The following is a 26530-nucleotide window of genomic DNA, read 5'->3' as shown; positions in this document are numbered from 1 at the left end:
GCTATGTCTGTCTTTGGAAGGAGATTCAACTGACACAAGGAATATATGAGATAATACCGGAAATCTCTGTGAATAATGATATGGAAGTTATAGTCCCATAGTCCCAAGACTACTGTGAAGTCTACTTAGTAAAACAGAACAGAAAAGGATTTGGATATTCATCTGAAAACCCCATAAAGAACATCCATTAATAAGTATTAGACACATTACTTTGATGCAGAGCAGTATGTAGGGCTTGGCCGGCTGCTCTGCCTATTGAAGTATGCCACAAAATCCATGATAAACCGTACAGCTAAAACCTGGCAGCTAAAAATATTTAATCTCTGTTTTTATGTTATATATCCTAAATGTCTTAAAAATATTAAGGAAGTCTCAGAAGAATGGGGAAAAGACTGAATTTTATGGCTTTTTGTCAGTTTAAATGACAAATTTAACAGATTTTATTAAAAATTTAAAAACCTCAAATGAAGGTAAGCATTGATGTATACACAATCCCTGTACTAGAAAATTGTTTATACGTTTTTCTGTTCTGTAGTTTTTGATTTTTTTTTTGCTTTTAGTGGAAGTGCCCTTCATTTTCTAGAGTTTATAAATCACCTCATATTTCACTGTAGAAGTTTTAGTCTTTTACTCAAGATACAAAGAAAACTAAATATCTAATGGCCATTGTCTATACTGAGAGTCCTTAATACCGCCTTCAAGGTGCTTCTCTAATGATTGTATTCATTACATTGGATCATCTAGGAGGTAGGTGTTATCTGCATCTCCATTTATTCCTCTACTGCATTTCCAACTTTAAGTCTCAAAGGTAGCCGTGGTTTTCAAAAACATATGCATTGGGAAAAGATTCCCTGTGGTGTGAATGTAGCATTCCCTCACTCTTTTAGCTGAATTCAAGGCTTTCTTTGTCTGTTCTCAGCCTTTAAAAAGTTATATAAACTTAATTCGAAGTATTATTCAAGCTGAAAAGCTGAGGAGTAGTTACCAAAGATTGGAAATTGGTTCCGGACTTCAGGCATGAAAGCTGATAAAGTTATTTTAATGGCTCCGCAGTAGCGCTGTGACGTCAATGTTGTGCTAAGGAGTTTACGTCCAATTTAGCATTGATCAGCCACGATAATTTAACTTGAACAAACAAGCTAATTTGCCTACTCTGACCTCCGAATCTCAGGAAATTTATACCGTGTTTATGTTCCTGTAGAACTTCTCAGATATCTTTCATTGCATGAAACCGCTACACATCGGCTTTTCAATCAATCCTTATTTTTGCCCCTTAATCTAGTTTTTGCCTTTTCATGTTAGTGACTTTACATAAACATCTAAATCGGTTATTTTCTCTTCTGTCTGATTTGATTATATTACAGTTAGCTTGCAGGTAATAGGTAAATAACTTCAGTGTGTACGTACAATGGGCGGTGATGGCCAAATCATATTCTAGATGCTCAATGTAATATTTTTATTACTCTCATAGTATTTACACTGTCAGTTTTTATTAAGACAAATTATCATCATTTCCATACAGCTGGATGGCATGTGGGGAGTTCACAATTTCAAAGAACTACCCAGACTAACTCAGGCAATTTAGATGTCAATAAAACATTCGCTGTTTATTTCTAGTTTTATCATTGGTTGTAATTTATACTGAGAACTGAAATGTTAACACATGTAGCTGAGTTTATTTTAATTGTATAATTAGAGTAATGAACCTTGTGGAAATACAGTGGTGCAAATGCTAATATAATCTAAGATGTTTACATTCCCAATTAGGTATTTAAAACAAACACAAAGATTGAGCTCTGTGCTTTGATACTGTTTCCCTTCTGTCCCCATGTCAGCTAACGTTAGTTTAAAACAGTGCAGGTACCAAATTTCCATTTATAATTATTGTTTCGACAGGGTTGTAGACTTGCAGAGTGTTTTGCAAAGGTTCACACAATATTTAATCTCATTCTTGAAAAGTTCTAGTTTAAAATGTTTATAATGGAAGAATTTATGTTAGAATACGTGTTGACGTAGTTTAACTGGACAAGTTTAAGCAAATTCAAATGCGCCCATATATATTTGTATGCTACATGGTTGAGTTTAAGCAAATATATATAGACTTACGTGTTTTATATTAGACTAATTTATAGACTTTCAAAATTTATGTTTTCCTAATACAGGAAATGTAATATTGAAACTGTAGTAGAGCTACATCTCCACTTACCAGGATTAATGGTGGTGGCATACGGCAGGGAAAGAAAAAATCCAATTAGTTTTTAGGTTATTGCATATTTGCAATAGCAGGTCTACTCTGTTTATCTCCCGTTACTGCAACAACAAACATAATGCCTTTTTTTAGAGTCATAGTCTTACATCTAACCATAATATACTGAAGAAATACTGTAGGAAATTTGTTGGCTTTTGTTACTAAAATTTTCAGTAACATAGATTTTCTGCAAGTTCTAGGAGAGTTTACTCTGCTATGCAGAACCACATTCAGGAAATTGTTTCTGGAACTGTGTCTAAAGGGATCTTTTGCCCCATGTATTTATATAAAAAAATTAAATACGTTAAAAGGCACTGTGCGGATCCTGGTTTCAGATTTGACTCAGGCTGTTCATCCAGCCCTGAATCTGTTCTCAGTGACTTTACCTTTATATGCCTTGGTTAACCTAGCTCTAACATTTTTTGAAAAGCTAAATCCTCATGTGTCTGAGTTGAGCGATCTTGCGTTAGTAGAACTTGTAGCCTTTCTTATTTGAAATTTTGACTGGTAGTTTATTTATGTGTTACATTATTTTACCATTCGTTAGCATGAGTAATATTTTTACTAGATTTGACAGCTTAGGTGAAGTAAATTTAAGAAATGACAAACCATGCATAAAGATGCATCTTGTATTAATAATTTAATATAATTTCAGAATGCAAAACAGTAGAAAGCAGCGTTTCAAGAAAAATGCTATGCAAAAACTATTGGTAGACCAATTACTTCGTAATCATAAGTACATGGAGACATTAGGATGCAATAATCATATTATTTTATATAGTGTATTATCATAGTATTAACTTGGGAGTGTTGTACCTTGTGTAGAATATGTTTTGATATTTAGCATATTGGTATTTTGATATTTTTTATATTTAACAATATAAACAAAGCACCTGCTGCAGTTACTGTGTATGCTCTCGTGCAAGCATTGCATGCACATCCAAATTCTGAATTGTCTTGGGCATTACAGAGGAGCACACCTGCATCAAAGTGCTGTTGGGCATGAGGTGAAAGAAAAGGAAGAGTAGACACAATTCTTTCCTCTCTTCCTCAAATATTTTGGTGGTTTTCTCTTAAATGTAGCATTCCCAATTTTATATTTGCTTGCTTATCTCTTATCCATTTAGAGATACCCTCTTCTGTAACTTCACTTTGGGGCTCAAAGACATTGTCTCCCCAGGGAAATTCAACAACTCACAAGTGAAAAAGTCACAAACTTGTTTTCTAACCATTGGTTTTATGTGTATCAAAACTATAATTCTGATAAAACTAATGTAGTGAAGGCATTCAAGTCTTTTTCCTTTTCGTCGTTAACATTCATAACTGCTATTTTAGTGCTTTCTGCAAGTAACAAACAATCCATAAAACTTTATTTTTTATAATTATTTATCAGTTTCAAAAATCTGAGACTGTGTTGAAAGCTTATTTTAGTGAACAGAAGGAAAAAGGGATTGAATCAATATTTTTAAAATTTGTTTTGTTTTACTTCCTGTGACAACATACCTTCATCATTATCAGCAAATTTTAGTACAATAAATGGAGCACAACGAGGTCATTAAGTTAGTGTGTGACTGTTGTGGAGTTTTAGAATTTTTTGTCATGCAAACTATTAGAGGATTGTGGGAAAGGCAAACAGAAAACCACCTAAAATATCTAGATCTTACAAGGTCTTTCACTACCTTGGTGATCAGAAAAAAAACCCCATGGAAGAATTGTTTTTGCTTTGGGAAATTTGGGAAAACTAGTTTTGCTTTTTTTTATTTTCCTTTTTAATGGGAGATGCTGGGTTGTTGGAAGGAATCTACAAAAGGTGGAACTTTCCAAACCCAAAGAATATCAGCTTGGGATGGGGAGGGATAGGACTAGATGCACACTAGTATTGGTTGTGTTTTTCAAGAATTTTTTTTTTTCTGAAATGTGTGTATTCTAGAGAAATGATACTTTAGCTTTATGGAATTTTTCTGGTCCTTGTGCTCACCAGTGCTACTGCAAAGAGACAGATTGCTAAGTGCAGCAGCTGAGCTAAAGTCAAGCCCAATCACGGTTAGCATCAGTGACTGCACCCAAGTGGTCCATCAGGAACGAAATGAGGGTGGAAAAGGTTTGCCTCTGATGGAAACCCCGGACAGGTCAAAGGTGCAGTACGCTGGGTGTTTGCAAAATACTCTGTATCAGTTGGAAACAAAATAGTATCACTTAAATGTTAATGTCTGACTCAAACGTCATTTGATGATTTGTGTTGTCAAAATGCTTTATGTTGTTTTTCTCCTCACAGTCTGTTTACATGTAGAGGATCCTTTCAACATCATATCTTAATGTCCCTAGGTGGTTCCAAAATGGAAATACTACTAGGATTGTTTCTCTTACTCCTTCATCTGCCTTGTAGGAGAAAACGTATGACTGTTCTGTAAAATAAATGTCTTGTTTGCATATGTTTATGATAAATTGGTAAATGAAAAATTTAAAGTGGAAGAAATAAGTTAATTTTGCTTTTCTGACCCATTTGATGAAGTGCTCAAGTGCATAAATAACTTTTGAGTGCATGAGGAGTCCTTTTAAGCATCACTGACTGCTCATTTACTTTGAGGTATGTGTGAACTGAAGTGCTATGATCACTGAAAGTTTTGTGCTAAAAGACGTATGTGGTCTTGCAATTCCTGCCACGCAACCAAGTATTTTCCACACCATACCTTGAAAGGACATCTGAAAAAGTAATGCTGTTGACTTGGATGATGTGAATTTGACCCACTGATATGTCCTGTGGGATTTCAAAGTAAAGCTGATCTTCTTTAAAAAAAACAAACGCAGTGTCGATGCAAGAATAATCCTGAAGATTGAATCCTCCTTCAAACCTAGAGTTCAGGTATAGAAACATCATTGACTTTTCACACTATCCCACCAGTACCTCAGAAATCCACTCTTCAGGATCCATTTCATAATTTCAGGTTGAATATTTGTTTGCCTTTTCTCTCTAAGAATGTCCTTAAGATGACACTGTGGCTAAGCACTAGACAGGGGTGACCAACTCATTGAGCAGAGGTTATCAAATGGTAATTGTCTTCAGTCATTACTGAACCAATTAATTTAAGATAATATGCTGAATTAAAAATGGCATTTAAGTTTTTTATTTCCTCTTTGCTGTTTAGTAAAAAAAGTTAAGGCTTAAAAATAAAAGCATTTGGTTCGCATGAAGTTCCTGAATCCTCTATCCATCCCTTCATTATAGGCTGCTTATTACGTGAGATGACCCCACGTTTCACTTGCACAGAAGCAGTAATGATGGCTGTGGTATTCTCTGCTAATTCAGAAATTCAGATTTTAAGTTGAACCTGTTCAACTTCAGTTAAGTAGCACAAAAGGGGCCGGCTGTCAGATGTGTGGTGCTTGTTGGAGCTTTTACCGCTCAGACATCTAGGCCTTTTGCAAGAATGGATGTGCTATCATCACACTGCCTGTTTGTTCTTACTTTCAAATGATGTGCTTGATTCATCTAGGGTCTTTCTTTCATGGATGAGGGATAATAACTCAGGTAATGCTTATAAATTATTTGAAACTATGATATCCTACTTCAAGGTAAAGATGGTTTAAAATTTAGTTTCTATAGTGATTATGATAAAATATTAAATCAGTAGAATTTTTATGCTGCAAATTGTTAGAACAATAATAATTTGTAATCTTAATATTCCAGAACCCTGGGGCTGTTGGTAAAGCGATTGGAGAAAGGTGGAAAAGCTGAACAAGAAAACCTTTTTCGTGAGAATGATTGTATTGTTAGGATTAATGATGGAGACCTTCGGAATAGGAGATTTGAACAGTAAGTATGCTTACCGCATGTTACATTGCATTATTTAATCTTTAACACTGCACCTTGCAGTAATTTGAGGAAATAAAGTATTTAAGAAAAAATTGTCTAAGCTTGCCTTTTTAATAAAGACTAGATACAGTAAGGGACGTTAGTGGTTTTTAATTAGCCAAACTACAAATAATTCAGGATAATTATTGTCATTAGAGTATATGCACTTCTCATTTGATTGTTTTTGCACATTATGGATTTTTTTTCTTCTTGCATTGGTAAACTGTTTATTGTGAAATTCCCATGTGATTATTTGCTCTTATACTTGCAACGCATCATGTTCAGTATATGTGGACAGCATAGAGTCTTTATTTTTAACATTAACATGCATTAACCACGTTAACATGTGGTTTTGTGTGTGTGAGAACTAAAGGTCCTATATGCAGAAGCTTCCTGGAGAAGTTTGAGAGATCATAAATATTTGCTCAGTGGAAGCCTGGACTTGGTAGAATCCCAAAATGGTGAATCAGAAAGACTTTTAAAAGTGAAATCAGGTTGTAGTTCGCACACAGTTAATTGAAATAGAAAGCAGAAAAGAAGTGTGCAGAAAATGAGTGATTTCAATGATGATAACATTGTTCTGAAAACCCTAACATGTTGAGGGCCAAAGGAATATCATTTTTTTCTTATCGCCCTATACTTAATATACATTTGAAATGTGTTTTTTATTTCTTTGACTCTAACCTGGGTTGGAACATGACCCTGTACCGTATGGTTGAAAACAGCTTGTCTCTGCTTGTTCTGTGGTTCTGAATCACAATTTGTTAAGTCTGTGAAGAGTCTTGTTGACTTTGTGTACTTCGGATGGTGACCTAGAGCCCAATGTCTGTGCAGGATTAAGCATTTTTCTCCTATTTCTTAATGTATTCTGAAACACTACTAACTTACAAAACATAAAGTGTAAACTAGACTTTTTGCAAGACTGCGTATACTCTCAGCAAATTATGGAAATACATAGTCTTTGTATAAAGTGTAATTTTTATTCTAATAATTCTGTTGTCACTGTGATTACTGTATCTGAAGAAGCAATTATCAAGGTTCAAAACAAAAGGACAGTGCAGTCCTGCCATAGAACTGTCTGCATTTCAAGACGGTGGTTAAGATTTTTGCTTTTCCTAGTCTGGTATTTGGTACGTCAGTTGTTAAGCATATTTAACCATTGTGTTACCCTAGGGCAATAAACCTTAGCAAAAAGCAGACCAAGTAGACTAGTGAACAGATTCAAGTTTTATGGTTTACGCTTGAGTGCAATGTGTCTGTCAGCTCGTGTTGCTTAATTAACATCAGTAATTATGCTTATAATGTCTTGTAGTCTGCCAGTCCTAATTTGCTAATTTTCTGTTCATTCTGAAACCTAGAGCACAGCATATGTTTCGCCAAGCCATGCGTACGCCGTTCATTTGGTTCCACGTGGTCCCCGCGGCAAATAAAGAGCAGTATGAACAGTTGTCCCAAAGCGAGAAGAACACATACTACTCCAGCCGGTTCAGCCCCGATTCCCAGTATGCTGACAGCAAAAGTATTAACAATTCTGGACTTCACACGTTACAAAGAATGTCTCGAGCGGGTAACCAGTCCGATCAGACAGACTCGTACTCGCAGCTACCTCATAGTGTGAATTCACCAGGAAAACCACCCTCGGGCCTGGTACCATCACCTCAGAAAGTTCTCACCTCCACTGCAAACAGTGGGTATAACACCAAAAAGATAGGGAAGAGGCTCAGTATACAGCTCAGAAAAGGTAAGGCAGTAGTGCGCTCCTCATACAGCATGAGGGGTGTGTGTACGTGTGTCCAGTGCCATTGTATTGGGCAGGACAGCTTGCAGAAGCACAGGGGAAGTGATGGATTAATTTTTGAAGCCAAGCGGCTGAGTTGTCCCTGACAGCACGCCCAGGAGTCCAGCCATGCATTCGCATTGTGCAGTGTGTTTGCAAACGGCCTTTTTGAAGAGTGCTTTAACATTGTTTTATGTCTCTCAGCTAATAGGGAAGTGCAAAGTGCTACAAATTCTGTTGGCCGAGACCCAGGGCGTAGTGAACTATTTAACTAATAAAAGTAAATAAGCGAAAATGGCCCATACTCTGTACTTTACAGATATCATGACTTTTCAAATTGAATAACTGGTTTTGCCATTAGAATTTAAAAATGTGTTGGATCCAGTTGGTAAATTGGGCTTTCTAATTTCCAGCTAAAGCTTTTTTTATTCCACTGGGATATGAAAGTCTTTGTTTAAATGGTTGAGTTGTAATGTGATATTTCCTATCTTAGGCCTTATGCTAATGTAGTTTGAATGGGGGTGAGAGGCTATTTAAAGGCAGAGGAGAAAGTGGTGCGTGCTTATCTCAACATCTGTGTTATATGTGCACATGTAGATGCACTGGTACATCTGTGGAATTTTTATGATGTGTTAAATGTCCTCAGTGAGAAAATTTGGCATTTTTCTGTAGTAACCGTCTAGATGCTTTTAAGATAGTTTGAAGTATAATAAAATGCCATTTAGATGCAAGTATTTCTTAGCTCTTGGGAGATGATTTTTTTTTTAAAGGATTATGCATGCTGTAAACTTCATGGTATTAAAATCAGCATGTTTAAGGTTAGATATAATTTGATCTCTAGGAGCAAGAATAGGGTTTCCATTACACAGCAAAAAGTTTACCAATGTGACAGTATTCTTCATGAACTAAAAGTACGTTCCCCTTAGGATATTGTATGTGCTTATTGTTAATAATTTTTATTAATTAATCTTTTTATCGAAAGGTATCAAAGACAACGCATTAAATAGTAGAGATTTTACAGTTTCACAGGTACCAGGCTACTTGTCACGTTATCATTATGCTTTCCTTTCTGTGAACTTCACATGAACCACCAGATTGCTGCTTTCTGCTTGCTGAATTTTAAGCTCTACAAACTTGGATGACATAAGGTTGAGTTGACAGTTTGCTTCTGTTGTTGATGCTCCTTCAATAAATTCTTTAGGCCATCAGCTCAGATCAGCCTGTTTGGAAAAACTTATTGGCTGAGTAAGGAATCACTGCGCTTACAAATATGATCTCAGTCACTACGGTGATTTTTACCTTTTTTTTTTGTGTCTCCTGAAGCCTGTAGAAGTATCACTCGGACATTACATAAAACAGTTCTTAGCCAGGAGTGGAAATATACATTTCATGTAATTTAAAATCACCAACCAATGAATATAGAATATGGGAACTCAGTATTTTTGCACGAAACAAATGTGGCGTTATAGCTGCTCATGAGATACGAGAATATAATTTTGATGTGTTATGGATTCTTTGACTGTGATGCGAGGTTACATTTTGGTTCTCTTGCACTGGATACTGTTTCATAAATTCTCTCCCCACTTCTATAATGTAATTTAGCCTTGCTGGCACCAATATATTAGATGGTTTTGGAAGAAGATGCATGCTACCTGTTGATGGAAAGTAATCTGTAAGATACTTTAACATGTAGTTCACACCAGAGAAGTTTGGTGGCTCTTATGCTAGTATAAGCTTTGAACCTAGAATATATTTCAGAAGTTTAGAGGGGATATTTGTTCCTAACAGTTCACTTATGTGAGAATACTACTTATGCAGAAATGGCACCTAGCTCAGATTATAGACAGACAGACAGAAACTATTTAGTGTACTGTATTTCATGCGGGATGATATTTAAAAAAAAAATGCATAAGGAAGCTACCTTTTTATCATTGCTGTCTTTCACTTGTTAATATCCACTGTGGAAAGAGGCATGTCCTCCCATTTTGGCTTTCATTTGGTCACTCTGAGAACATACATGGGGAGCAACAAATTAAGCAGAACACTTAAGGGTGCCCCCAAGTAGTTTGTTATAAACATGAGTGCAATAGGGATGTTGATTGTCTTTGATTATTTCTAATGAAGGGTGTTGTAATAATACTGGCTTTATAGATATCTAACAAATGTGCTTTCTTTGTAGCTAATAGGCAGCAGTTATTTCACCAATTACCATCATTAGATTAAAACCTCCTTGTGGGGTGCATTAAAGCATACAAGCATGTAAGGCTTCATCTTGAATTCACTTTCGATTTAACCTGCGCATTCTGGTTAATGATGTAGTATATGAGAATTGACTTTTTTTCAATACAGACAGACCTTCTTTATTACAGCTGTGTTTCTATATATTGCATGAGCTTTATTATATAAAATGACATGGTAAGATAACCCTACAGTATGTGCTTCTGTAATTATGATTTCTTAATATTTATTGCTGTTTTGGCATTTTAAAATAACCTGAACTTTCATAGGATTTAGCTGTTTAATAAAGTCAGAAGAGAAGGTCAGTCATATGTTTCAGTCAATGCAGAATGTTTGTTGGCTTTTCTAAATGAAAATGGATATCTGTTTATCTTTCCTTAAAGGTCAGGGCCTGAACTTTTAGCATATAGATGTAGGGGTTATTGCTGATATTCTAATGCCATTAAGGCTGTATAACAGTCTAACTTAATAGCTCACACAAATTAAGATAGTACAAGAGATGACAGTAAGCCTGTGTTTGTAAATATTTTGGTGTGAGCTGATACACAGTAAGTATAAATAAATAAAAATAGTTCCTCACAGCTAATATATAGAGAAAATAAGACCACTGGGATAACACCCAGAGTGTTAGGACAAATTTTGACCTCATATACACCAGGACAATTCCAGAGTGTTTTTTCTTTGACTGCAAGGGTTCAAGCCAATGCAACTGAGAAAAATTTAGTCCAGCACTTATAAATAATAAATAACAAATTATACAACAAATTATTGTAAAGATTAGTCTTTGAGTGGTGACTAACTCGCAGCACTTAGCCTCATACTCGCTAAAGCATTCAAAAGACTGCTTTTCAATTGGACATTGTATTCATATATTCATATATACTGGTTTTGACATCACTGTACTAAGACAAAGCCTGAAGTACTCAGTCTTTAAATTAGCTTAATTTTATTTGATTGTCCTTAAGTATAATACTCACTGCATCAGATCATTTCTATCTATAACTATATATTTGTCTAGCTAAATTAAATATATAATTCTTGAGGTAAAATGTCAAAACTGAGCTCTTGTTTTTTAAGTTGGTCCTAGTTCCACCAAATATTTTACTATTTTTTGTCTGAAGTATTCAGTGCATCAGGACTTCAGTCCACGTCTCCCCGCTTCCAGAGCGCGACTTAACTACCGGCCATGGGAGTTGTGATCATCTCTTCCTTTTCGGCCCAAAGAATAGTTCTCTCTTGCAAAATAGTATAGCTTCAAGAGAAAGAAATGAGTGACACAACTGCAGGATACCTTACAGCAGGAAAACTGTAGGAATCACCAAGTCCACCACAGAAAGGGCGTAGCAGCTATGTCCTAGGAGATGGTGAATCCTGAGAAGATGGAGGCACCATCCTGGAAGTATTTAAAAGACGGGTAGATGAGGCGCTTAGGGACATGGTTTAGTGGGTATGGTGTTGTTGGGTTGATGGTTGGACTCGATGATCTTGGAGGTCTCTTCCAACCTTTAATGATTCTATGATTCTATGACCTTTGTGCAGTGCAACAGAGAAAAACGGTTAAATTGTAGATGTGAGGAGTATTACGAGACTTCTTACTCTTCAGAGTTTCTTGTTGGATTCCTGTTTGGCTTGCTGGCCCTTCTGTGGTTAATAATGCTCCATCTTACATACAGAGCCGAGCTTAAATGCTGCAAGTCCCACCAGGTGACTGTGGGCACTCAGTGTTACGGCGCGGTGACACTCAGCCCTGCCACACCCAAGTTCCTTTCTGCAAGAAGTCATTAGACACAAATAAGATGCCATGGACAGTTTGGAAGTACACTGATTTAAAATGGCATCATATTTGCTATGGATTAAAGCACGTGTATGGACAATTACTTGTTTTACTTGGGTTTGTATAGCAGAGCGTACAAGACAGGACCCTGAACTTGTCTGTAAGATATCCTGCATCATGTATCTGAAGTGTACAGATTTACATACATTTTTCATCATATTCTTCTGTTTTCCCACACAGTTTCTTGAGCCAGACTTTGAACTGACATTTCAAATTTTTATTTAAAATTTCTTTTGCAGTGATATGTTCTCTTAGACTGATTTTAGAATTCCTGTTCAGATGCAGTATGGGTGTTCGTCACTTTTGAAACGAAGCATGTAGATTCCTAAATTACTTAAGTGACCTTGAGAAATGAGACTCAAAACTGAAGCAAATCATTTTGGGCGTTATTAGCCGCTGAAGAAACATAAACTGCATCAAGTTTCATCTTTCCATTTTAAAAAAAACACTTCTGATCACTATTTATTAGCAGGCTGTAGCAAAAATGGAAGAATGTTTCTATTAGGTTGATCAAAGATTTTCTTGAGAGGTCTGAGCTTTGCTTGGAGAAAAATGTTGTTCCAAATCACTCAACTACACAAAAATGGGCATGCAATTAATTTGTCTTGATTGTGCATGTGGCTGCAGAAATTTTATAGACAGCTGAGCAGTCAGCCTTCTAAGCAATCATTTACACGTACAGTTACCCTGACTACGCATACACAAATTCTAAAAATACGGGCATTAAACTAGGAGCAGTAAAATAACATTTCAGGAAGTATCTAAAATGGTCTTGGTTAGTTTAGTGAAGCCCCTGACACGAGGAGAGCATATTTGCTGTTCAGCTCTTGCATGAGGTCCAGTCCTTAATAAAAACTGCTTTCTAGCATAAAACAGTGGGATAATTATTTCAGCAATCATCCATCCGTGCATAGATCTCAAGAAAGAGACTATTGTGAAAAAGCAGGAACTTGAAATGCTTGGAAGGAGAGTGTCTGCTCTGATTATTGTCAGAGAGCATTTGGCCCTTCTGCTTAGTTTTATTGTAATGTTATCTCACTCCTTATTCTGGATCATTTTATAATCTAATACTTTAATTAAGTGGAGATGCTTTATTTTGTAATTTTTGTGACTTGGTGTCACAAACTGTTAATATGTGTAACCAACCTCCCTTACTGTTTTAGGAAAGGGAGAGTGTTGTCTTTGTCTTTCATGAAGAATCTGCACTTTTCCTTAACAATCCTTTATTCCATCTGAGGACTGTTCACCCACAGGGATTTTCCATATTTAGGTTGTTCTGAAATGATCTATGCTTCTTTTGCATACGTACTAACAAATGTGGTGCCCAATTGTCTGGTTGTCAAACATTTTCCATTGTTTTAGAAGTGAGGGTTTGTTTTTGTTTTTTTTTTAATTTAGGGCGATCTGTACTGAAGTACCTGAGAACTCATCTGCTTTTCTTAAATTAGGGGAGAAGGAAGAGCATGATTTACTTCTAGCTCTGCTTGCCATCCTGAAAGGGAAGAGAACTGTAAGAGAAATATCATAAGAAGTTGACAGTGTAGGTCCTTCAGATGTTCCTTATTGGGTCTCTGAATAATGTCCTTTTGAGAGTGACATGAAAGTACTGGAAGCAGTGCAGAGGTGATGCTTGCTTTTTGTCTCATGTTCTGGCAGTGTTTCTATCCAGCAGCACATTTTGCTGCTGAGAATTTGGACCTACAGTTGGTGCTGGATTAGGAGCGCATGATTTTTCATGCAGAACAGCCTTAGAAAGACAGAAACGTTATGCCAGACACACTTTTTCCACAATCAAGAAGATAATTCTAGCATTAGTGAGAAATTAAACCTAGCCACGTCTAGTAAGATTTATAGCATCCCGTCAGTTTATGATCAGGCTGATTCCAAATAAGATGATGATGTTCATTTTGAATATGTATTTAATTAACTTCTGTGAAAGTTTTTTGCCTCCCTCTTTTAATGCTACTAGAACTGATTTCCTCCAAAACAGCAACTCAAGCATCAAATCTGCCCCTCTTCTGTTTGTAGAACGTATTTCTTTTGCTATTGTAACTGCCCTTTTTATTCACCTAAAACTACTTTGTCTTCAGCTCAGAGTTGGCTGAGCTCTCGAGGTTAATGCGACCTTAGAAGGCGTGTTCAGCATCACATTCAAGAGAAAAGGAAGCTCTAACTTGTCGAGAGAGTTGCTGATTTATCAAAGAAGCCTAAGAATTTAAATTACACAAATTAGTGGGTGATTTTTAAATGTTATTATCACTCGGTGTAATTTGATCGTTGTCAGAGATGACAGCTATAGAGGGAGGAAGACATTTTTTACCCTCTTTCTTTTTAAAATCTATAAGAGATTAAGTTGTACATAGCTCAAATAATCTAGACCTTGCAAAGTAAAGCTCCTGTCTTTGAGTAGGATGACTCATGTGTTTTCAAAAAGATGGAAATTCCTTCTCTTTTCTACTCTTGTTCTGGTTCTGCCTGTATGTGTGTCCAGTTTCTCCCATATTATTAGTATAAATCAGAGGTATCAGAGGAGCCTACAGTATGTTTGCACAGTTACCTCATTATTATAATGCAGTTTTACACCCTAGGAACTGAAAACATTTTAGCAGCAGGGAGATATTAAGATGTTATATCATTTCTATCAACAGGACAACTGAAATGCATGGGGTAGAGATAACTAAATCAGTTATGTGTATAAAAAGAAAAAAAAAGCTTAAAATCAATCCAGTCACAGAAGTCATATTTATTTTTGGCCTTGGTCGAATGTATCCATTTATTTCCCAATCTTGTGAACTTCTAATTTATATACAATAAGCATAGGAGTTTATGAAGCTGTATTAGACAGCTAAGGGCAGCTCTTATGCATGAGTAATAAAATGAAGCAGTGAAAAAGTAAGAGGAAAATGATACCCAAAAGCTGACTCATGCAAAGCTGTACAGAGCAGCATAGCAAAGTGTAGCCCAGTTGAGGCTCCCTCTTTCCACAGAAACAAGTAATTAGAATTTTCTTCTGCTAATATGTGGGCTCAGTGTGGATTTATAGTGTTCTGCTGGCTTTGGTAAAGGCTTTCTGGAGAGCTGACAGCAGAAAATGCCACAGTCCAAATTTATATCCTGTGTGCATTTGTAATGTGAACATTTCAACTTCTGTTTTTTCCACAGGGGTTTAAAGTGGAGTGTGTGAACCAGACATCTGTAATGACGCCGTAATCAGGCTATGGGGATTAAGCTTATTAATAATGAAACATTGTCCTGGACGCGCAGTCATGTTCTGATATTACTTTAGAAATTTTAGCAGACAAAACCTGCACTCAAAGATCAATATTCACACAGATCCTTAAAATAAGAAAAAGATAAATTCCATAAAAAGCTGAGATGTGTCTTAAAAAACCTTACACCTGTACAGATCATCTTCACATGTTGCAAGGAGTTAGAGAGTTTGAAGCATCATTAAAATTGTGAGGTCTCCAAAGTAAAATATGGATGCTATGAGATCTAATATTTTTTTCATCTTTGTGTAATAGCACTGATAAATTTTATATCAGCCTGAAAGTGGATGAAGACTTTCAAATTCAAATGTCAGTTTTTCAGCTATCTTGAATGCTGCAGACATAAGGAAGGGAGGTTCTCTCATGATAGTTAGCCTAGAGGAATTGATCGAAATTTCCTGAGCAATACGAGCTGCGTGCATTTGCTGTGGATACATGAGGACTTACATACTTTCAAGATGAAGACTTTAAAAGATCGTATCCCTCCCAGCCCTGTCACCTGTGTCAACTTACTTTTTAACATGATTACCATCTTGATAACAAAATACATTGTACTAAATTTTAATCAGATGTAATTGTGCAGATTTCAGAAATCTGCATGTAGACTAATGTTGACTATATTGGACTCCTGCTTCCTTTTCCACTTGTGTGAATATTAACCTGCTCAGTAAAAAAGCAGACTTAGCAAATGAACATGGGGAACAGTAAGACAGAAATTAATTCAGGCTTTAACCTCAAATGGTTATACAGTTGTGTGTCTTTCACACAGGTTGTGTTCAACTTCCCAGGGCTCAAAGCTGAAGACTGTTGCATAAAAGTTCGGCTTCTGTCTGTCCCTGCGATTTTATGCAAAGGGATGTGTTGTGCAATTTTTAGGGACCATACATGATATTGCTGAGTCCTAACTGCAGGTTGTCTTAGTAGGTCAGATTAAATGTGGCTTGGGCACGCGTATGCCTAGCTAATGAGCTTGAACTGTAGACATACCTTGACAACCTCTGAGATGTTTCAAATGGAAGTTGCAAATGCTGACACTCTGCCAGGGATGCTCTCTGCCGAATGGCTGTCTGCATTCCATGCTAGATTAGGTGCCCTGAATAGACTTGATGTGCAATGGTGGGGGGGGAGGGGGTGTTTCAGCTTGGAATTTCAAAGGTTGTTGATAACACTGGACAGACTGCATCAAAGAGAGGATCACAAATGAACTTTCTGCATAGGAGGAAACGCTTCTGTTTGTCATCTCAGCTTGTGAATCCCAGAGCTGGTGTAGTCCTAAGGTACACTTCAATAACCAATTGTGGGCATAATTTCTCTGAAATATGAGCGAGCCTCGTTTGCCGTATTGACTGGACCCCCTCTCTGGATTTCTCCAGGTCATCGTAAACATCTCTGCTTTGCTTCAGTCAGTCTTAGCCAAGTGTAATCAGTCACCTGGATGCACAGCAGGACCTCAGAAGTGGCAGCCTGGCTCTGCTCCCTGCCTGCGCGGCAGAAGGTGGCGTAGAACCCTGCGAGAGCCAGGGTGAAGCCCCGGGGCTGGGGAGCTGTTGACAGAAAACATCCCGAGGTCCCTCGGAGCGGAATAAATGAGACCACTGAGCTCTGGTTCTGTCTGTCACCTGCCGGTGTCCATAAGTGAGCTGACAAAGCCCCGTGGCCAGCAGCGTTGGCTGACTGACGTTGCTGAAGGAGTCGTGAAAGAGGAAGAAAGGGTCATTGACAAGATCCAGATTGACAAGGGGGAAGGCAGTGATAGGATATCAGATATGCTTTGTTCTGATTCCTTGTCACTCAGCTCATCTGAAATAGAAAGTTGGAAATATGGCAATGACTTGGAAGTCATCAGAACAGCAAGTTGTGAGGAGGCCTGCTGAGCCACCTGTGCCAAGACTCAGTGCTTCAGCTGTAGCGTTCCTGTATATGCCTTTTTTCCTTTTTTTGCCGTGCAGTAATTCTTACATCTTATATATGTGTTTTCATGGATTGTATCAGTGAAGTATACATACATTCTGCTGGGTAAAAATAATGTATAATATAAAATGTGCATTTTAACAAGTAATATTCTACATTCTTTATGCAGGTACAGAAGGCTTGGGATTTAGCATTACTTCAAGAGATGTCCCAATTGGTGGCTCTGCTCCAATTTATGTGAAAAACATCCTTCCGAGAGGTGCAGCTATTCAAGATGGGAGACTAAAAGCTGGAGACCGATTAATTGAGGTGATGAAGTGTTACATGTTGTTTGTCTGTGTTTTGGCATGAGCCCATGCACTAGTTCACTTCCAAAAGCTTTTAGTAGTTTATGTTATAAGAAAATGTTTCCCTCTTCTTTTTTTTCTTTTTTTTTTTCCTGCTCTGTTTTTTTTAGGTAACAGATCAAGGGCTGTGCATTTTCAGTACTTAACGTTTTAAGAGCTGAACCCAGACATACTATGAAAACATGAGTTTACATATCCTTATGTGAATATAGTGCCATAGTCTTGTATTGCTGTTTAGGAATAAGTTGAAGCAAAGTAATTGTTACCTAATAAGAGGTATTAAATCAGCATGGAGTGGCAGATCAGAAATTATTGGAGGTGTTGCCAAGTATGGAAGACAAAACCCTGAAAAGGTTTAGTGAATTAACTTAAAGGCACAATATAAGAGGAGGGTAGTGCTACAGAGAATCAAGGCCACTTCCCTCCTGAAGGGAGAACGTCCTCAAGGGAATTAAATTTCTCTTAGATAGGCACACAGCAGAGATCTTCCTGCAAATCCAGCTGGAGTGATATAAGATATTACCACCCACAGCTCTTCATTACCGTCCCTAAGCCAAATGACACTGGAGGTACAGCTGACTGTAACTGCCTCTCAGTGCCCTAACTTCACTTTACTGCAAAATTGGCCAAGTCAGCTTGAATTGTTGCTGGAGGATAGCCCTCTGTAATTACTGTAATTCAAGGTAACCCAGATGACTTGAGTAGAAGGGGACCGAGAACCATTTAAGATGACGGTTACGGCATCTCAACTGTGTGAGCTATCATCTCTTACGAGGGAAAGGAAAAAGGTGGTTTGCTGACTTCTTCTGAGCACCATGCTCTCTTGCTTAACACCATTAAGTGATTTGCCTCACATTTCCAAAATGTTTCTGAACAGGCAAGCCTTAGAATACCCTGTCTTTGTCTGGCTTCTCCCTTACTCGTTAGCTCATAGAGTGGGAAATTTACCTGTATGTATCCCGTACCTGTCTGTACTGGTAAGTGCTATGTGGAGGCCAAGGGGTTGGACAAAGGCAAAATAAAGAGTAACTTCTCCAAAGTTATTTGGGGGGGGGAAATTATTTTCTACTTTTGACACAATTTATTGTGCAAGATATGTTTGGAAGATATGTATAACACCAAGGTATGTGGAAACAGGACCAGTTTTGGATCACACATTGATTTTGCCAAAGGATTTTTATGCAGAAATTCTTGTAAAAAATATTGGTAGATGGAATTAATTGGCTTTAGAGCATACTGCAGTATACTGTTCCTGCTAAAGAGGAGGGAAATATTGCTGTCTTGCTTCTTATTTGTATTCGTATGTAAAGAATGCATGTTTAATTAGTTCTATTAAATGGAAGCTATACTGAGCCAATAAGCAGATTGCTTCAGTGAGGGTTTTTTAGTACTGTCCCATATGATTCACAGGACTTTTCGGTATGAATGAATTTCTACTGTTTTTCCTGTTTTGGAGTCTTATCAATTTCTAATATTTCCTTTGTCACAGGTAAATGGAGTTGATTTAACAGGAAAAACTCAAGAAGAAGTTGTGTCCTTGCTGCGAAGCACCAAGATGGGAGGGACCGTCGGCCTTCTGATTTTTCGACAGGAAGAAACATTCCATCCAAGGGAACTGGTGCGTAAAATAGAGAACAGCTAAGAGATTTAGATGAGTATGAGCAAATGATTTCATCTTGTCACCTGCTAGTAAACATGCTTGGCCAGCACTGAATGTAAGAAAAAAAAAACCCAGCTATTTTGCTTTATTTAGAACATTTTACATGAACGTTTGTTATTCTCTTTGAGATCTGCTATTGGAATTAAATATTTGTTAATAATGTATAAGTGAGAGTTTTATTTTGGGTGAAAATGTTTATTATAGAAGAAGCTATTGGATGGACTTTATTTGGATGCATGCAGACAAGTAGATCATTTCATATATTTCATATGGACAAACCTATGTTTGAAAGCCTGCCATTTGTCCCACTACCTGCTCGCTAAAATATTTTAGAGCGTATAATACTATGCCAAAACCGGATATGTAAATATCTTTCTATCAAAAAGTGGAATACATAAGAAATAGTAGCCTTTTTTGAATATAAATGCAATCTCTGTGGAATGGAAACCCTGCAGTTATTAATTTAGCAGGGTAATTCAGAAAGTGTTTCTGAGGAATTTACATGAAATGGAAATAAAATGATATTTCATACTGTACCTGCTCCACTTGCATAGTGTGTACAGATATTTCTCTGATAATTATACAAGATAATTTCTGTTATGAAAAGGTAGACTGTGAATGTAGCAGTCATACTTTGTTCTGTATTCAATTAGACTGCTGACGTTATTTATTATTTGTATTATCATAGCTATATATAGCTCTAAAAATAACATTTGGCTGCATTATCATGAGAAGATAGACAAATAAAAGTGACATTTAGTATGATGAATAGATTGCTTCATTTTCCTATTGGATTTGTGTTATTTTGAATGCAAGGAGAATGAATTTTTGTTTGGCCATTTCAAGACATTTAACATTAGCCTTTTACTTTTCAAAACTACAATTAAACCTAGGAAGTCAAAGTGGCAGGGAAGGTTGCAAATGAACCACACTTTTACCTTAATATTCTTGGAACATGACTTCAGGTACTGAAGTGAAAGTTGTCATAAAATGAAGAGAAATCAACAATTTGAAATCATATTATGCCCTACCTTATTGCTGGAACTGTGAAAGCAACCTGTTTATAAGTTCCTATGATGTAATTTTCACAGTATTGCTATCTTATATAAAGGTGAATGAAAATGCTTTTTAAGTTTTCTAAATAAACTTAGAAGTAAGAAAATGTCTTAATTTTGTCTATATTATTTCTGTATTAAAATGAGGAAGTTATAATGCATAATTTAACATGGTATGTTGTTTAAATAATTGTAAACAAAGATATGATGTGAGTATGGCAGAGATTTAACTATAGTAATACTTGATTTAGTTTTAAAAATAACAGCAAAGCAGCCCCTTTAAATGAGTTCAACCTCAGTAGCCTCCCTGCTGCTGCTCAGGTGATACTCTCTCAGCTGTTCTGGCAAACATCAGCATAGGGAAGCCAGATCTCATTGTGGCTGTGTCAGGTAGTAGGTGGACTGTGCACTGTGTAGCCAGAGATCAGATCTGAACTGGTGTATGTTTCTGTAGTTCCAGCTGAACAAATGAGATTGTGAGGATCCGACAGTATGTGTGTGATGATCCTCTGTTGCATAAGGATTTGTTTGTTTGCATTTTGACGTGAAGAAATGTTTGGTGAGCTCTGCTGACTGCTGTCAAAGAGCAGGAGCAGAATTGCTGGGGAAGGTGTTGAACTAAAACCCATCATAAGGGCTGTTCTTTCTTCTCTGGTAAGAAATAATCTTAAAAGAAAAAAAAAAAGTCTTTTCAGCCAGCTCCTCTCATTGTCTTTTACTAGCTTTATGTAATAAAAAAAAAAAAAGAAAATTAATATTGAAGGAGGGAAGGGAATGATCTGAAATCATGTCAGTTCATCTTTTCCACATGCAAACCTTCTTCGGCCACTTAGGAACAATTTGTCTTTGCATCCTTCCCCTATTTCTGTCATATTTTCTACATTTGTATGCCTTAAATATTAACTGAGATGTGTCTCAGAAACCGTATGCATAAAATCATGTTATTTGATATTATCCATCTCATAAAGTGCAGGACTTGCTGTTGCTTGCTGAGGAGCACTCAGTATTAAAACCATTTTATATTTGCCAACATTGTACAGATAGTAATCCCAATAAAAGAGGTGTTTAGATTTTACGTTTTGGGTTATGGCATGTGACTTTTGAAAAGTTGCTTATCCTTGGGTTTCTTTATAAGTGAAATGAAGATGATAAACTTTCAGGAGGGTTGTGGAGTTTAATGTCTTTGATGTATGTTGCCATTATTGTCTGGAAGGGACCTACAAAAAAGTGTAGCTGTATCTAAAACTTATGGGAATGTTGAGCCCATATAGGTTAGTATGGGATCTTTGTATTTTGTGTTGTCAGGTTAGGGGGGGTGTGTGATGGAGAACCATCATCCAGTGCAGCAGCTTGTATACAGATCATGGTAGAAGTGAGTAAAACGTGGATGCAGGGAATAAAATCAAATCGGCAGGAGTCAACTCTAACCAGTAAGATCTGGAAGCACGATTACGCTTCTCTAGAACACCAGGTGTTTTATTGCTTCCAGAGTTAACCTAATGCCAGATAGGTAATATATTAGGGCTTGTCCACATCAGTGTGAGAGGCAGATTGTCTCTTAAAAATCTTCCCTCCCTGCCCCCTTCCTTTGTGAAAGGAGCGAGGATTACTCTGGTTAAGTAGCGCTCCTGTTATGCTGTGGTTACCTCGCATAACCGAACACAACTTGCTGTGAAGGATTTTCTTAGAGCCTGCTACTGACTATGTGAATCCACTGAAGGATTGACTTGGGTTATTTAGCTTTTGAGCTAAATTCTCAGTATCAGCAGAAACTGGCTGGCAGAGTTAGTCTCCTGTACCCTACGAGTTAATATGCCCATTGGTACATGTAGGTCCTTTACATGTACCTGGTGGTTGGCTCCTTCATCTTTTTTTCTTATTGGCTGTTAGCTGTAGGTTAAAGCTAAGCGGATGTTTTTGTTACTGCTCGGCCACCACGTTTTTGTGCTTAATCATTTGAATCTCCTGCAAAACAGCCCAAAGCAAAAAAGTCCAGTAAATCCTAGCATTTCATTTTGGCCCAGCTGAATGGAAAGAAATAGCTGGTTAGCCCAAAAGTCATCATCCAGCCAGCAGCAAGGTGGCTCCTGGGTGCTCCAAGGGGTTTTAATATGGGTGGATGTGGGCTTGGAAGAGCAGTAGTTCCTTACGTGTGTTTCCAGAATTGGTTGGGGGATGCAGAAAGGTTTTCCAATCATGTATGTTGGCCTTATGTGCCCTGAGACACAGGTGAGGAATGCAAGGTATAAGAGGGTCCCACCTGTGGTGGACTGAAAGCACCGTCCTGTCCTGGGATATCCAGTGCTGTAGTTCTGGTTCATCCAAACACACTCAAGTGGGAACCCCTTGTTAAAATTAGAATGGATGTTTTAAATAATAGGTACTTGTTTCAAATATTTGGAAGGGTTCATCTGGACTGCTGAGGTCGTTCTTCGAAGCCTTCAAAGCAGAAGGGAAAGGCCAGGGAAGAACATCCCTGAATGAGAACGTTCCACCAGCCAGAAAATGGTGCAAGCAGCTGTGATCCCTCCTTGGCCAGATAGCCACCTTCCTTGTAGCCAGATAAAGTCAGGTGCACTGGGCTAAGATCGCTGGAGGTTATTTTTGTTAATCTCTCATTTAGTGCTTGTTTAGACAAATTTGAATCAGGGAGTGTGACAAACACCCTTCATTTTTCCATTACCACTTCACATCAGAATTAGAGCTCTTTGTTTATCCCCCCTGCTGATAGATAGTATATGTCGTATGTAGTCGTGTTCTTATTTTTTTTTTTTACTTCCTTTAGAATGCAGAACAAAGCCAGTCACAAATTCCAAAGGAAACGGTAAGAGCTTTGTCTTTTCCATACTGGAAGACTCCCAAATGTTTTTAAATTGATATGGCACTTCTCCATCAAAGTTTCACAGATCCTCCTTTCACCTTATATACTGTAGATGGCTCTCTCTAGCTTTACATTTTAAATGCGTTTTTTAATGTAATTTCAAATACTGTTTGAATGTTATATACAATTCAATTATTATGTACATTCAGGTGCTATTTGAAATTACATCTTTTATACACAGCCAAAGGCCTAAAGTTGGAATGGTAAGAGTAGACTGTTAGTTTGGGTTACTTGTTGAAACTGATTGTTTAAATCATGATTATATGACTGAAACCTGAGATACAAACACAGAAATTAGGCAGTTTGGATTTAAGTCTCAATTGTATCCTCATAGCAAACCACTGTTTGTTAGTTATTTTAAGAATTTATAGGGAAGTAGTATCAAGTTTAACCCTTTGAAGGCTGTAACGTGTTTGTGTGTGATGTATCAGCAAGGCTGTATACTGAGGTTGTGTACTGTTTATATACCTCATTTTAGTCAGTGGAACAGGATCAGTGTTAATACGCATTACACTAATACATGTAAAAAGTTTTTCTAAAATAAAAGGTTTATTTTATGAAATATTGACAGAGGATATAACAATAATATATTACCTTAAAGGTATACTGTATCTTAGTTAAAGCATACTTCAAGAAACTGCATTCAATTAGGTACCTATTTCAAGATTAAATAATAAATTAGATTATGGAGAAATTAAGAGGATTCGTGCTGGGATTTGAAATTAGTTAGGCTGCTGAAAAACAGAAAAAGCTTGTCTAGATGATTCAGAATGCCTTACCAGCAATGGTGAGATGGTGTCTGGGATAAAAAGAAAGTCGAGACTCAGTAAAGAGATGCAAGAGCCATCTCAGTGACATAGTCTAGGATACCTTGGTTGATACTATAAATGTTTCAGGCAAATGGAATGTAACTGCTCAAATGGCCGTTTGGGTTGAATGTAGCAATATTCACTTTTATCCCTCTGTCTTTTAATGTCCTTCTAGTCTGAAAGTTATCTGCATAAGGGCTCTGCAAAATCATGGGTGTATCGTTGTTTCAGACATGCCTCGCAGTATCTTTTTAGTACATTTCATTAGTGCATGTATGTTTTTATCTTCATAGTTTCTTACCACATACTGCTGATATGTAAGGAGATCAATGATCAAAGCCCAGGACAGTATTTCTGCCTGTAATTGAATACAATTGAAAATATTTTGTGGGTGCAGCCTTATAAAAGTGTCCCGGCTCTAGGAGTTGAAATTCTGCCCCCAAACCTCATTAAGATTAGGCAGGTTGCCTATAGGGTGCTTATATAAAGCAATTGCTCATCTGTTGCAAAGTTAATGTTTTGTACCAAATTCCATGGTGAAATCTCTTCTCTACGATTTTTCTAATCAACTTCCTGACTTCATCTAAGAAAAGACCAAAAGAAAATAAGGACCTCTCATTTGTTCTCTATAGATGTGAGCCAAAAATTGCTTGTTAACCAGGGGATTACGCAAGAGAGACAGGGAGTGTATGAGTAGCTAGGGATTTCTGAAAAACCAGCCAGAAAGCCCTAGCAAGCCTTGGGAATAAGGAAGTGAATTGGGAAACATGTGGAGACATATTTGGTTAGTGAAGGAATGAAGCTAGAAAGCTGATCAATACAAAAATGGTTTTTTTGCGTAATGTCTTGGGTTTTTCATTCATTATGGGGTGGGATTTTTTTGTTATTTATTTGAAGGCTCAGAGCAACAGTGATCAACAGCAGGAACAATAGGTCTCTCTAAATTTGCCTGCTCCTGGGTGGGAATAAGAAATGGACTAAACCTGAAAGGTGTCAGCGGGTATTTATAATGCACAATGCTTTTGCACTTACCTCCCTCCCTTCCAATCTACTTTGCTTTGGATAAGTGTGACACTCCAGTTCTATGGAAGTAATTTTCCTCAGCTGCACATTAATAATACAGTCACACCCCTTTTTTAATTATTATTTTTGAAAGATTTTTCATTGCTTTCCTCTTTTCTCCTTGGTTCTGCTTCAATCCCTATTAATTCCTCCTCCGTCTACTTTTCAGGTCTTTGAGATTTCTGATCTTGCAATTTCTATTTCTGCGCCTGCTCTGATCTTTGTGCTGTTAGTTGTGAGGTTTTAGTCTCCAAGTGTCAAGGACTTGATAGTAGGAAACAAAGCAAAAAAACCAACATGATGAAAGCAGTGAAGCTACAGGAATGAGAGAGAGGTGAAATACAAGTCTGTTTTTAACTTATAGGCAAAATGGTTGTGGGGTTTTTTTTGCTGTTATGTCTTTGTGGGGAAATAGAAGAAGAATGCACATTTGAAATTAAAAAAGAAAAAAAAAAACCTTGAAAATGGAAGGCCTGAAATAAAATTTACATGTAGACCCCAAAATATAAAGCCTAATTTATCAACACATTATTAACACTCAGGGGTTACATTCATGTAACTGTTACTTTGAAATGGTTTACACTAATATTGTGGCACTTGGATGCAGTGGTTAGAGTCTTCACAGATGTAATAAAAGAAAACCTTCAAAATGAGTTTTTTTCCTAATGTGTTTGTGGCCTGAAACCCTTGAGAGAGTTATTTCTAACTACCCATATAGGAAAGCATATAACTTCCTATTTTGCACACCATCACAGAGTACAGATTCTCATATTCTCATTCTTGAACTTCCATATGAGGAGTTTTTGTAACGTGCTAAGCTCGCAGAATTTAAGCTTTGCTCTTCCATAAGAAATGCAAATTGCTAATGCAACTTCAGCTTCTATCCAGTAACTGTGCCCTGGTGAAAACAGTACTGCTGTTTTTACCTTCTGTTTTGCTGACGAACGGAACAGGCACTCCTTTTACTCCTGAAGCCAGGAAATCTCCTGTATCGCAGCTGAAAGACTGTTTAACCCAGCCACGAGTTTGTACCATTTGTATAGCTGATGACAGCATGGAACAGATGCACCTATTTCAAACATGGTGATTACTTGGAATGTAGGAGATTGACCGTAATATGAAAACTAGTAATTTATCGTTATTAAATTTCTGTTTCTAAGCATAATTATCTTAATCTTGTTACAGAGCATTGAAATGAACTGTTAATTATGCTATGTAAAACATCTGCCAATTAATTTTTCCTCATACTCTTCGAAAGTCAATAGTGTTTCAGTAATATTTTGCTTTTACAATTGTCATTCACTGTTTGTTTTCTGAATTCAAACCGGCAAGTTAACTTTCATGTAAGCATAATGCTAGAAAAATAATAATTATCATGTATGTAAGTATTTTCTAGGGAGTGTTGTCTATCGGTAAAAAGAGATTCAAAGTTAGGATTCAGGATTTCATTTCATGATTGTTGCACTCAGCAGCATGGGAAAGCTTCAGTTTTCTGTTCTCATTTGTTTTTCTGTCAAATCGCTGTGAGTGAGCAGAATGTTATGAATTTTAGTGAGTGCAGGATTCGTAACAGTGACATAACAAGA

At 37.0% G+C, this 26530-nt stretch overlaps 1 protein-coding gene across 1 annotated transcript in view; it reads left to right on the top strand.

Annotated features, from left to right (window-relative positions):
• Positions 1–26530, top strand: part of PARD3 (par-3 family cell polarity regulator) — a 412448-nt gene that overhangs the window by 194014 nt on the left and 191904 nt on the right. Inside the window, exons 8-12 of the mRNA XM_009325558.1 lie at positions 5937–6062; positions 7460–7842; positions 17300–17439; positions 18967–19095; positions 22978–23016. Coding sequence (XP_009323833.1) covers positions 5937–6062; positions 7460–7842; positions 17300–17439; positions 18967–19095; positions 22978–23016 — 817 coding nt within the window. The remainder of the gene's footprint in view (positions 1–5936; positions 6063–7459; positions 7843–17299; positions 17440–18966; positions 19096–22977; positions 23017–26530) is intronic.

Source organism: Pygoscelis adeliae, unplaced genomic scaffold (genome assembly GCF_000699105.1).
Source record: "Pygoscelis adeliae isolate BGI_AS28 unplaced genomic scaffold, ASM69910v1 Scaffold175, whole genome shotgun sequence".
In the NCBI taxonomy this organism is placed as follows: Eukaryota; Metazoa; Chordata; class Aves; order Sphenisciformes; family Spheniscidae; genus Pygoscelis; species Pygoscelis adeliae.
Note: the sequence above shows the minus strand (reverse complement) of the source record. Positions and strands in the feature narration are given on the sequence as shown.